Source organism: Pleurodeles waltl, chromosome 7 (genome assembly GCF_031143425.1).
Source record: "Pleurodeles waltl isolate 20211129_DDA chromosome 7, aPleWal1.hap1.20221129, whole genome shotgun sequence".
NCBI classification, from domain to species: Eukaryota; Metazoa; Chordata; class Amphibia; order Caudata; family Salamandridae; genus Pleurodeles; species Pleurodeles waltl.
Genome location: NC_090446.1, coordinates 1,045,169,788 through 1,045,181,958, shown reverse-complemented (window position 1 = coordinate 1,045,181,958; position 12,171 = coordinate 1,045,169,788). Strand labels below are relative to the sequence as shown.

Sequence of the window (12,171 nt, the reverse complement as noted above, 5' to 3'; positions counted from 1 at the left end):
ATTTGTAAATTGTGCGTTATTTGTGTATTACCTGTCTAAAGAGTTTTTTATTTTTTTAGTTAACTCGCCTATGTAGGATCCATGCTTAAACTGAAAGTCCTGTGACATGCAATGAAAAGTAGACCGCTTAGTATGTTTACTAACAGGGTTAACTTGATTGTGCATTTCAGCTCAGTCCCTTTGTCTACAGTGAATTTGCAAGAGAGCGAAATCTTCATGTCTCATTACTTGACCGGCTATATGAGCACTACCCTGTAGAGTTTCCATGTAGAATCCTTTTGTGTGAGAACTATCGCTCCCATGAAGCAATCATCAAGTAGGTGTGAACCTTTTCCACTGCATCACATTTTTGTTTTTGCCTGCTGTCAGCAAGCCAAAGAAATGCAAAATTATGTTTTGACATGCTTAATATTTGTGAATGTACTTTGGCCAGTCAGTGTCATTTGGGAATTAAAAAAAAAAAAAAAAAACTTAATCTGCCATATGTCACTTGACCTCAAATTGTACTTATGTTACTGAGTTTTTAGAATTAAAGACTTGTTGATATTTAAGTCAAACTCTTGTTGTTATCAGGTTCATTAATAGGTTAGTGTTAAGAATTTTTAAGGATTAATAACTCGAATCCCGATTGAGGGCTTAGACAAAGGGTAAAGGGATCTGTCCTCCCTGCACTATATTATTACTAACACTAGAGTATCCCTCAGATCTGAGGCACTCGCAGGAATAAAGGCGAAGGTAGCTTCCTACATCTGTACTAAACACCTATAGGTGTGGGGAATAAAAAAAATCCTTTTTATTATACTTAACCCTCAGAACTCTATTAGTCGCATGCTTCATCATCGGGTTCACCCTGACTCCTGAACCATCTTCCAGGATATCCCTTTATTAATATGGTGGATAGGAATAATAAAAAAAAAATACACCATGAACTGGTTTTAGGATCTAATGGCCCTATAACCCTAAACTCTCTAATCTAGCCAGCAGATTCCTTACCTTTAGAATTTCCTGGCATCAGCTTGGAATCTGGAACTTTTGCAGAGGAATACCTGTGCGCACTCCATTGTGTGTCATTGTTCAAATCCGTGTGGCGTTGTCGTTTGAGCAGTTTGCATTCACGTTTGCCTATGAGGGCACCACCCAGGCGCATGTTCGTCAGTTCCTTTTCCACAAACAAAATAAAAAATCCACATCCAAAGCCCAGGTATCCCTTTATTAATAGGGTGGATGGAAATAGTTAAAAATACACTATGAATAGGTTTTAGAATACAATGGTCCTGTGACTCTAAACTCTCCATGTTTACCAACATGTTTCAGCCCTGCACAATTGGCCTTCGTGGGTTCCGGGCTTTCATCAGGGTGGTTTATATAGCTTCTAACGCTTACCAGTGATGTGTTTTACAAATTCAAGTGTGGCATGCAAAAACACTTCAAGCATGCATAAGCAGTGAAATACTTGCCACTTCAAGTTGTACCGGTAACCAAAAAGAGCTTTGTGTCAATTTTCTTGCTATACTTTTGCTGCTTCTGTCATGTCAAGCACTCCTCCCTTTCATTTGTGCTATTACATCTATTGCTAGTCATTGGCACCTTGCCGACACATATTGTTTTTTTTGCCAATTGTCAGCGTTTTGCCAACACATCCCGTTTATTAATTATCAAACACCATTATTGCTCTCCAGGTATATTTGCCCTCTACTGATCCTTTCATTGTGCTTGTATTGTGTAAGGCTTATCTTTCTTCATACACATAACAAAGGATTGAGATTGAATAAATGGCCGCAGCATTCTAGCAGTTGGACCAGCAATGTCCCCGATATCGTATTACCATTAGTTATGGCCTCACCTTAGGGACTTATATGAAAAACACATACATCCATTTGAAACCTCCTTTTGGATGTTCAACTACTGTAACATCACTATACTCACCCGATATATGGGAAAAAGCTTCTCCCACAGGGGAGGGAGGTGGGATGGACATGTAGTTGCACCCTTAAAAGATAAACAGAACACACTGTCAATATTAAAAACCTGCTTTTAGCTGATGTATTTCAATATTCACCCACAGTATTCGCCGAAACTGGTACTTACTTCTTCATGGGCACCAACCCTCCAGTAAACCTACTTGGCTACGCTCTCCCTGGCATGTAGCAGTTTTGAGCTAGAAAGAGTGCATTTTTAACCACCCGGGTCAAACCGGTTTGGGCTTGTCTCAGTTGATGGTAACCAGTTGGATCATATCTCCGCTGGTAAAAAACAGCTGTTTATCTACACATGGGTGCGCCCCCCCTCTTGCAGCACCTCAGGCCTGGGTAACGCACACTGATTGTTATCATCCCCTGTGTAAATTTAGGTGTGGACCCCACTGTCACCATGAGCTGCGCCTTACTGTGGGATGCTAGAAGTTTCATAGAAACCTATTAGTCATCCCCTATCCCAGTCCAGGTGCGTACTCCACTAGCCATGGCTCCAATCTCTTTACGGGACGCCTAGTGTTTCAGTAAACCCAATTCATGGCTTAATAAAACAGTGCATCATGAAAGTTGTAGTCGCCGAGTGCATTAAACACTGTGGAGTTATGAACCAGATTTCTTGAGGTGATGAATTCATATTAGTGATTGGGTCCCATATATTTATTGCAACTTGAAAGTAATTAATGTGCTAATACAGGATTATTAATACTGGGTAAAAACGGAGATATAACTTTATTCATACTAAATGCCTTGTGTCTTCTGACCAAAGCTGTTGATGTTCATGTATTGCTCTAGAAAAATAGCCTAGCTCAAGGGCATGTGTGATTTGGTATTTTCGGGGCTACCAGCGGCATAACAAACTCCAGTGGATTTCACCATTTAGTCCCCTCTTATTTTTTGACAATTTATAGACCAATTTTTGCTCCTTTTCTAGCAAGGTATTATTAATGCCTGCCTGAGGGTTAAGTTTTTCTATTTTAGTCCACCTCATGTCGTTTTCATTATGATTCTTTTCAAGGAAGTGTGTTTTCAGTTTTGTGACTGCTCCTCTGGTTGCTTATTCAGATCTTGACCTTGCTTGTTGTCATTCCAATGTAGCGGAGGCCACAAAGACAGGTAATGTTGTAAATAACGTTGCTGCTATTACAATTAGTACGTGTCCTCTGCTCCCATGGTCTTGGAAGGGCAAGCTCTACTGTTTTCGATTGAGCACTAAGTAGGCAAACTGAGCAATTCACGCACCGGAAATGTCCCATACCGGGGGAGATTCCACTGGGTGGTTTGCTGAGCTGGATTTTTTTCTCCAAGTGTTACTATGCACCAATCTGTCCTTAAGGCTTCTATTTCTTCTGAACGAGAAGAGAGGTTACTCAGACGATAGTTCATTGGATGTAAGGATGTGCCAATGTTTATTCACAATCTTTTTGATAGAATTAGAAGAAGATTTGTTGGTGCTAACGAAAATGAGAGCATTATTGTCTTCTTTTATATTAGTCTCCAGGAGGGCCTTTCTAGGGCTATTATGTGCCATCTTCTGGGCTATGGCTATTCTACTTTCTGAGTATTCTTTCTCCTTCAGCTTTCTAGTGAGTTTCACTGCCTCACTCTTGAAATCTTGGATATCTGAACAGTTTCTTCTGATTCTTAGAAACTGCCCCACTGGCAGGTTCTGTCAGAGAGCACGAGGTTGGACACTGTTGAAATGCAGCAAACTGTTCCGGTCCGTTGGTTTAGTGTACAACATGCTACTCAGACCACCATCTTGTGACACAATGTTGACATCAAGAAAATACACACTGGTTCTATTTGTTTTCATTGTGGAGCTCAGGAGGAGTTCAACCGGGTAATAAATGGTTCGATGGTTGCTTTCTCACAATGCCAGATGACCAAAATGTCATCAATGTATCTCCACCACAGCTGTATGTGGTGACTGAATGTGTTGCTGGTCCATGTATTCTCATCCTCGAAACAGCTTATGTTCAGGCAGATCATGCACGGCTCAAAGCTACTCCCCAGGGATGTACCGTGGCATTGTTAAAAAATTTGGTCTTCAAAAGAGAAGACATTCTCTGTCAGAGCTACCTCCGCAAGTTTCACTATCCATTGTACCGGGGTTGCCTATGGCCACTCCTGTGCCAGGAGGAGATTGGTAATCACCCGTAAACTTTCATCTTACGGGATACTCGTGTAGAGTGCCTCTACATCAAGACCCAACAATGTGTCCTTCGCTAGATGATGTTTAAATCCTTTAAGTAGATTAAGTAGATGCTTAGTATCTTTAATGTAGTACTTAGTCTTTGTTAAGAAGGGTCGTAAAAACCAGGCTGTGTACTGTGACAATGGCTCTAGCACCAAGCCAATTCCCGATACTATTGGTTGTCCTGGAGGTGGCATCCTACCTTTATGAATTTTGAGAATGGTATAAAACTGTGGCATCCTAGGCTCACAGGCTATGAAGAACTCCTGTTCTTTCTGAGAGATCCAATCATGATCAGCTGCTTCATCCACAAGGTTCTTAATGATGTTATAAGGAAATGCCTCCTTCGCATGGTTACCCCCTGACTTTTTGCCTTTTGCTGATGCCAGTTATAATTGAAAGTGTGCTGGGACCCTGCTAACTAGGCCCCAGCACCAGTGTTCTTTCCCTAAACTGTACGTTTGCTTCCACAATTGGCACAACCCTGGCACCCAGATAAGTCCCTTGTGAATGGTACCCCTGGTACCAAGGGCCCTGATGCCAGGGAAGGTCTCTAAGGGCTACAGCATGTCTTATGCCACCCTGAGGACCCCTCACTCAGCACATGCACACTGCCTCACAGCTTGTGTGTGCTGGTGGGGAGAAAATGACTAAGTCGACATGGCACTCCCCTCAGAGTGCCATGCCAGCCTCACACTGCCTGTGGCATCGGTAAGTCACCCCTCTAGCAGGCCTTACAGCCATAAGGCAGGGTGCACTATACCACAGGTAAGGGCATATGTGCATGAGCACTATGCCCCTACAGTGTCAAAGCAAAACCTTATACATTGTAAGTGCAGTGTAGCCATAAAGGGTATATGGTCTGGGAGTTTGTCAAATACAAACTCCACTGTTCCATAATGGCTACACTGAAATCTATGAAGTTTGGTATCAAACTTCTCAGCACAATAAATGCACACTGATGCCAGTGTGGAATTTATTGTAAAATGCACCCAGAGGGCATCTTAGAGATGCCCCCTGAATACCAGTCAGACTTCTTGTGCTAGGCTGACCAGTTTCTGCCAGCCTGCCACAACCAGACGAGCACCTCCCCCCTGCAGGAACTGTAACACCTAGCAGTGAACCTCAAAGGCTCAGGCTTCGTGTTACCGTGGCCCAGGGCACTCCAGCTAGTGGAGATGCCCGTCCCCCCCCCTTTGGCAGCAAGTCGAGAGGAGATAATGAAAAAAACAAGGTGGAGTCTCCCACTAGTCAGGACAGCCCCTAAGATGCCCGGAGCTGAGGTGACCCCCGTCTTTAAGAAGTCCTCCATCTTGTTTTGGAGGATTCCCCCAATAGAATTAGGGATGTGCCCCCTTACCCACAGGGAGGAGGCACAAAGAGGGTGTAGCCACTGACTACTGCCCCCGAGACCTAAATACACCCCCTAAATCTAGTATTTAGGGGCGACCCTGAACCCAAGAAATTTGATTCCTGCAACCTACAATAACAAGAAGGACTGCTGACCTGAAAGCCCCGTTGAGACGACTGGGACAACAACTGACTTGGCCCCAGCCCCACCGGCCTGTCTCCAAACTCAAAGAACCTGCACAGCAACACATCCAGCTGGACCAGCGACCTCTGAGGACTCAGAGGACTGACCTGCACCTAAAGGTCCAAGAACCTCCCGAGTACAGCGGCGCTGTCCAGAATCAACTGCAAAACAGCAACAAGAAACCAACTTTAAAGAGAATCCAACTTCCCGCCAGAAGCGTGAGCCTCACACTCTGCGCCCCTGGCTCGAGTTAGAAGAAACCAACACTCCAGAGAGGACTCCCAGGCGACTCCTCATCCTAGCCCAGTCGGCGGCTGGCCCAAGAAAGCCCCCCTGTGCCCTGCCTGCATCGCCAGAGTGACCTCCGGGTTCCTCCATTGTTTTCAGCTTTGCACACTGCACCCGGACGCCCCTGTGCTGCTGAGGGTGTGTTTTGTGTGCTTGTGTGTGTCCCCCCGAGTGCTCTACAAAAAATTCTATATTTTCTATTCACAAGCACCTCACTTCTGCACAATTTTTCTGTCCTCTTTTCTTTTTTGATGTGGTAGGAATTTTAGAATCATGTAAGGAATAATTAAAAGTGTATTTTCTTACAATGTGTTTTCTTGATTGTTTTCTTGATTGTTTTTGTAATGTTATGCTGCATGTTTAGAATTTAATTCTTATTGTGTATGGATCATTAAGTGTACGACAAAGATGATAAACAATCTCCGGACGGACCATTGTAGTTTTGTATTGTGATCAACCCAGGTCCTTCGAGTTACTATTGGGTTACCCTGTGTGTATTGTAATATATACTCAGACTACTTGGACACCATTCAAGAGGGTTAACATATCCTTCCTGAACTGAAGGTTGGGGAGATCCCTTAGACAAAGGGTAAAGCTATACGTCCTCCCTGCACTATATTATCTGATAGAGACTTCTAGCTGCAGATTCCTTACCTTTAGAATTACCTGGCGTCAGCTTGAAATCAGAACTTTTGCAGAGCAATACCCTTGCGTGTGCTGTCAGGTGGCGTTGTTCGAATACGTGTGGCAATGTCGTCGTTGGAGCAGTCTGACGTCACAGTCTCATATAAAGGCACCACCCAGGGGCGCGTACGTCAGTTGTTTTTCTTCCGTGCCAGTTAAAGCGCAGATCCGGAATCAAGCTGCCCTCTGTCTTTTTTGATGGGCCTTTTTCAACCTTTTTGTCTAGACTTTTTTGCATCTGTGCATGATGGCTAGGAAGACGATGTTCAAGCCTTGTGGCACCTGCCACCGTGCCGTGTTAGAGATGGACCCCCCTCCAGGTATGTCTTTGGTGCCTACCGAGACTACAAGTTGAAGTTCTGTTCGGACTGCAGGTCCGTGGCACCGAAAACTTTGAGGGAGCGAGCCATAAAGATCATGGCGGCCTGGCAGTTGACATGGCTGGTGCAACTCCTCTGATGTCACGGTCCCAGTCGATGAGGTTGCGGCACCGCTACAGGAGCCCGAAGTCCTCTTAGTCCCATTTGAGGTCCTCTGGGCACTCGGGGTAGAGACGCAAAAAGAAGTCGTCCCAGAGGACGTTGACTGACGGCACGAGTCAGGAACTTTGACGTTCCAGGCATGGTTCTGCAGAACCATTGCCAGGGCCGACTCCGAGACTCCCCCCTTTCGGGGAGCCAGAGTGATCCTCGTTCAGCTCAAAGAATTTTATGAGGCCACGCATCTCGTATTTGAGCAGGCTGGCCACACCTGCGGCTTCAGCGCTAATAGGTCTCTTAGATCCGAAACGATACTGGGTCCGTACAGTAGACCTCTTCTGGTGTTGCTCCTGATGCCACCAGTGCCCCCCTGGTGGGGCAAGCCCCATTGTAATAACCAATTATCTGCAGCCAGAACGGCATTGCACAATGCCAGTTCTGGTGCGGACGGCATCCACTCTTACGGCCCAGCTCCCTCCCAAATAGGGAGTCCAAAAGGCTGGACTAATTGGGAAAGATGTTTTCTTCATCCAGCCTGGCTATGAGGTCAGTAAAAACATTATGCCTATTGGGCTGTTTTTCCCATACACTGTGAGATACGGTGGCACAGGTGCTGCTTCAGGTCCTGGAGGATGTGCAGGCCAGTCTCTCACAGGCAGTTAAAGATGGGAGAGATGCAGCCAAGTTTACCATCAGGTGTGGTTTGGACACAACAGACTCCTTGGGCAGGGCAATTTCCTTGACAGTGGCCCTTCGACCCCTTATCTGACTACGTACCTCTGGCTTTTCGATTGGATGTCCAGGCAAATCTTATCGACATGCCTTGTATGAAGATGCCCTGGTGTGTGGTGGACACCTGTTGTGTTGGCACCTTATACCAGGTCCAAGCAACCCATATCAGTGAATGAAGACAGTGACAGGGCTCCCTAGAAGTAGTTGTGGATGAGCAGGAAAGACTTATCTAGGAGACATGCAAAGCTTATGCAAGACCACAATAATCACATAGTAACTCATCACACATGAAAGGAAGCACACAGTGTTACAAAAATAAGGTACTTTAATACAGTAACTCTACCCTAGATTATTTATAGGCGGTCCCCCCAACCATATATATATATATATATATATATATATATATATATATATATATATATATATATATATATATATATATATATATATATATATTTTACAGTAATCAGTAATTAGCTTAGAAAGAAGAATTGTAGAAAATAGTTAGGGCCCTAGGGGAGGGCTGTATGAAGCTGGCCTCGTGTGTGGTGAGCACCTATGGTGTTATCACCTTATACCAGTTCCAGATATACCTATTAGTGAAGTGTAGGCAATGTCTAGGAAGCCAGGGCTCTCTAGAGGTAGCCGTGGATGACCAGCCAAGATTTAACCAGGAGACATGCAAAGCTTATCCATTACCACTGTAGTCACACAGCACTTACATGAAAGAAACACACAGTGTTACAGAAATGAAGGAAAATACTGGAATACTGAAAAGGCAATCCCTCAGCTGGAGGTAAGGAAACATACTATTATATACACATTAGCAATCAGTAAATAACATTGAAACCAATAGGCATTGGTAAAAGCTATAGTGAAGGCCCTAGGGCCAAACAATATACAAAAATATGGAATGTAAAAGCAGTCCCCCACCCTAGGAGGTGGTGGAATCTATAGAAGGGAGGATGGAGGAACTATGAACCTTAGAGATGAGTACCAGTGTGACCTCCAGCGACTAGGAGAGCATAGGTTAGTACCTGTTTTCCCAAAACCAGGAGGAGGACTTTGGAGAAAGATTATGCAAGACCCAGCCAAAACTGGAAGAACCCAAAGGTGGATCCTGACAGAAGAGGACATGTAAAGGAAGGGGGCAAGTCCTGTTCAAGTTGGAGTGTCTGGTTGTGTCAGTAGCCACTACCCAACCTTCTGTGGATGCAGGACCATGTTGTCGGTGGACAAAGAAGATCAGCTTTGGAAAATGCAAGAGTTGCAGATAAAGGTTTGCAAGGCTGAAGAGGGCCAGCAAGGTCCAGGGGACTCAATCCAAGGAGGGGAGTTTGAGGTGACCCTCAGAAATTTGAAAGAGTCACAAAAAGAGGAGGATGGCCCCACAGGCAACCCACTGGCAGCAGGCACAGGAGTCTCACTGAGGCCCACTCAGCACACCTGAAGAGAAGTCCCACGAGGCTGGAGCAGCAGGCATGAGACTATGCTTTACAGGAAAGAGTGCTGGGAACCAGGGCTACAGGGTGCCTGAAGATCCCTTTGAGGAGGAACAAACAAGCCTTGGTAGCTGCAAGAGTTGTGGTGTACAGGGGTACTGTCCTGCAAGGAGAGGCAAGGGCTTACAATCTCCCTAGTTAAAGAGCTGTTAGAGGAAGACCAAGGGGATCACTCCAGACCACCACCTGTGATGCTGGATCCTGCCAGCTCTGGAGGATAGAAGATCCATGCAGCCTGTCGTCGTTGCAGTTGGTGCATGCAGATGCAGGGAAGCGACTCCTTCAGTCCAAGGAAATTCCTTCGTACTTCTTGTGCAGGCTGATGACTTATCGTTTCAGAAAATGCACAGCTGGAGAAATGTTGCAGTTGCTGGATAGAGCTGGAGAAACAATGTTTCAAAGTGATGTTGTTGCTGTAATTGCAGATTGTTGGTTTCTGGAGGGTCCATTTACAGTCCCAGTGGCCAGATGAGGAAGTGAACGATGCAGAGGAGTACTGCTGGAATCTTGCATGTCGAATCTGAGGACACACCCAAGCCAACATAGCTCAGGAAGGGGGATTAGTTACCTAGCAGGATGACCACCTATCAGGAGGGAATTGTGACGTCATCTACCTGACCTTGGCCACTTAGATGCGCCTAGGGGACTCTGCCCACCTTGAATTCAAGATGGCATTATCAAGTGGCCACCTGGAGGAGCTCCAGACGCCATCCCTAGGGTTGTGATGGACAGGGGAGTAGTCACTCCCCTTTCCTTTGTCCAGTTTTGTGTTAGAGCAGGGACTGGGGGGTCCCTGAACTGGAGCAAATCGGTTTATGCAAGGTGGGCACCCGATGTGCCCTTCAAAGCCTACTGGTAATTTGGGGAGGATACCCCTTCCAAGCCACTTACCACTTGTTTCCAGTGTAGAGGGTGTTGGCTCCCTCTCACACAGGAAATCCTTTGTTCTGCCTTTCGGTTCCTGAGCTTGTCAAGCAACAGGTGGGCAGAAACTTGTTTGAGATGTGGCAGCAGCGCAGGCTGCCCAGAAAATCCCAGAAGACTCGTAGGAGTAATGCTAGGGGTCCTCTAAGGTGCTCCCAGAGTGCATGGAATCATACAACCAATACTGGAACCAGTTTTGGAGTATGATTCGGACATGTTTGATACCAAACATGCCAAGGTTCAGAGTTAAAATTATATAGCTAGACACAGGTAAAATGGCATCCCCATACTTGGAAAGCCCAGTGTAGTGTAGGTGGAGTTCATAGGGGCACCTCTGCTCATGCAGGGGGTCCATCACACACAGGTCCCTGCACTCTGCCCTCTGGGCTAGGAGGGCCTACCACAGTGACCTGTAGTGAAAGAGTGCATGCACCTTTTCGCGCAGGCTGCAATAACAGGCCTGCAGGCACATTTTGCATGGACTCCTATGGGTGGCACAATACATGCTGCAGCCCATGGGGAACCCCTGGTGCCCCTGTGTCCTGGGTACCTAAATACCATATATTAGGGACTTATATTGGGTCACCAGCATGACAATTGTGGGGTGTGCAAAGTCCTAAGAAACCAAATTTGGAGGGAGAGAGCACAATCACTGTGGGCCAGTCAAAACATACTGGCAGCATGCAAAAAGTGGGGTGTAACCATGCCAAAAAGAGTACTTTCCTACAAGGGTCAAACCATATACTTAAATAGTGGAATGCGAGATGAAGTCCCCCACCCAAAGGTATGGGGTAGTTAGATAGGAGCTGGAAGAACTTGGGACCCCAAGAGTTAAGTACCTTGGTGACCCTCAGCGACCAGGAGAGTAGAGGTAACTACCTGGTTTTCCCAAGGACTAATAAGAGGACTTAGAAAATGGATTGTGCAAGAAAAGGACCAGACCAGAGGAACCCAGAGGAGGATTCTGGAAGAAGAGGACCTGTAAAAGAGGACAGAGTCCAGTGCACGATGGAGTGTACAGTTGGTGCAGGAGCCAATACCCACCCTTCTGCAGATGAAGATCTAGGCCGACTGGGGAGGATGAAGACCAGCTGTAGAGGAGTCCTTGCATCAGTGCAGATGGTGTCCCACATCCTTTGTCCAGTTTTGCTCCAGGGCAGGGACCGGGCGTCCTCAGATGGTGCAAACCAGTTTATGGAAGGAGAGCACCAAATGTGCCCTTCAAAGCAAACCAGTGGGCAGGCTACCTCTCCCAAGCCTTTTAACACCTATTTTCAAGGGAGAGGGTGTTGCCTCCCCTCTTCCACAAGAAATCCTTTGTTCTGCCTTCCCGTGCATGAGCTGGTCAAGCATCAGGAGGGAAGAAACCTGTCGGAAGGACTGAAGCAGCACGGGCTGCCTGAAATCCCTGGAAGACCGGTAGGAGCAATACTGGGGGAGGGGTCCTCTGAGGAGCCCCCAGAGTGCATGGAATCATGTAACCTATATTGGCAATTGTATTAGGGTATGATTCTGACATGTTTGATACCAAACATGCCCGGGTTTGGAGTTACCATTATGTAGCTGGACATAGGTAGTGACCTGTGTCCAGTACACGGGTAAAATGGCATCCCCACACAAGTCCATTGCAATGTAACTGGAGCTTGCAGAGGCATCTCTACTCATGCAGGAGTGCCCTCACACATAGGGTCCTGCACCATGCCCTTTGTGCTGGAAGGGCCTACCATAGGGGTGACTTACAATGACATGGTGTATTGACCTGTGGTGAAAGGGTGCATGCATCTTTTCACGCAGGCTGCAGTGGCAGGGCTGCAGACACATTTATCCATGTGCTCCCAAGGTTGGCACAATACATGCTGCA

General features: G+C 46.2%; 1 protein-coding gene across 8 annotated transcripts in view; it reads left to right on the top strand.

The window, feature by feature from the left end:
• Positions 1–12,171, top strand: part of HELZ (helicase with zinc finger) — a 1,413,339-nt gene that overhangs the window by 778,727 nt on the left and 622,441 nt on the right. For all 8 annotated transcript variants that reach the window (XM_069199901.1, XM_069199892.1, XM_069199898.1 and 5 more), the window contains one exon: positions 171–316. In XM_069199901.1, the coding sequence (XP_069056002.1) occupies positions 171–316 (146 nt within the window). The remainder of the gene's footprint in view (positions 1–170; positions 317–12,171) is intronic.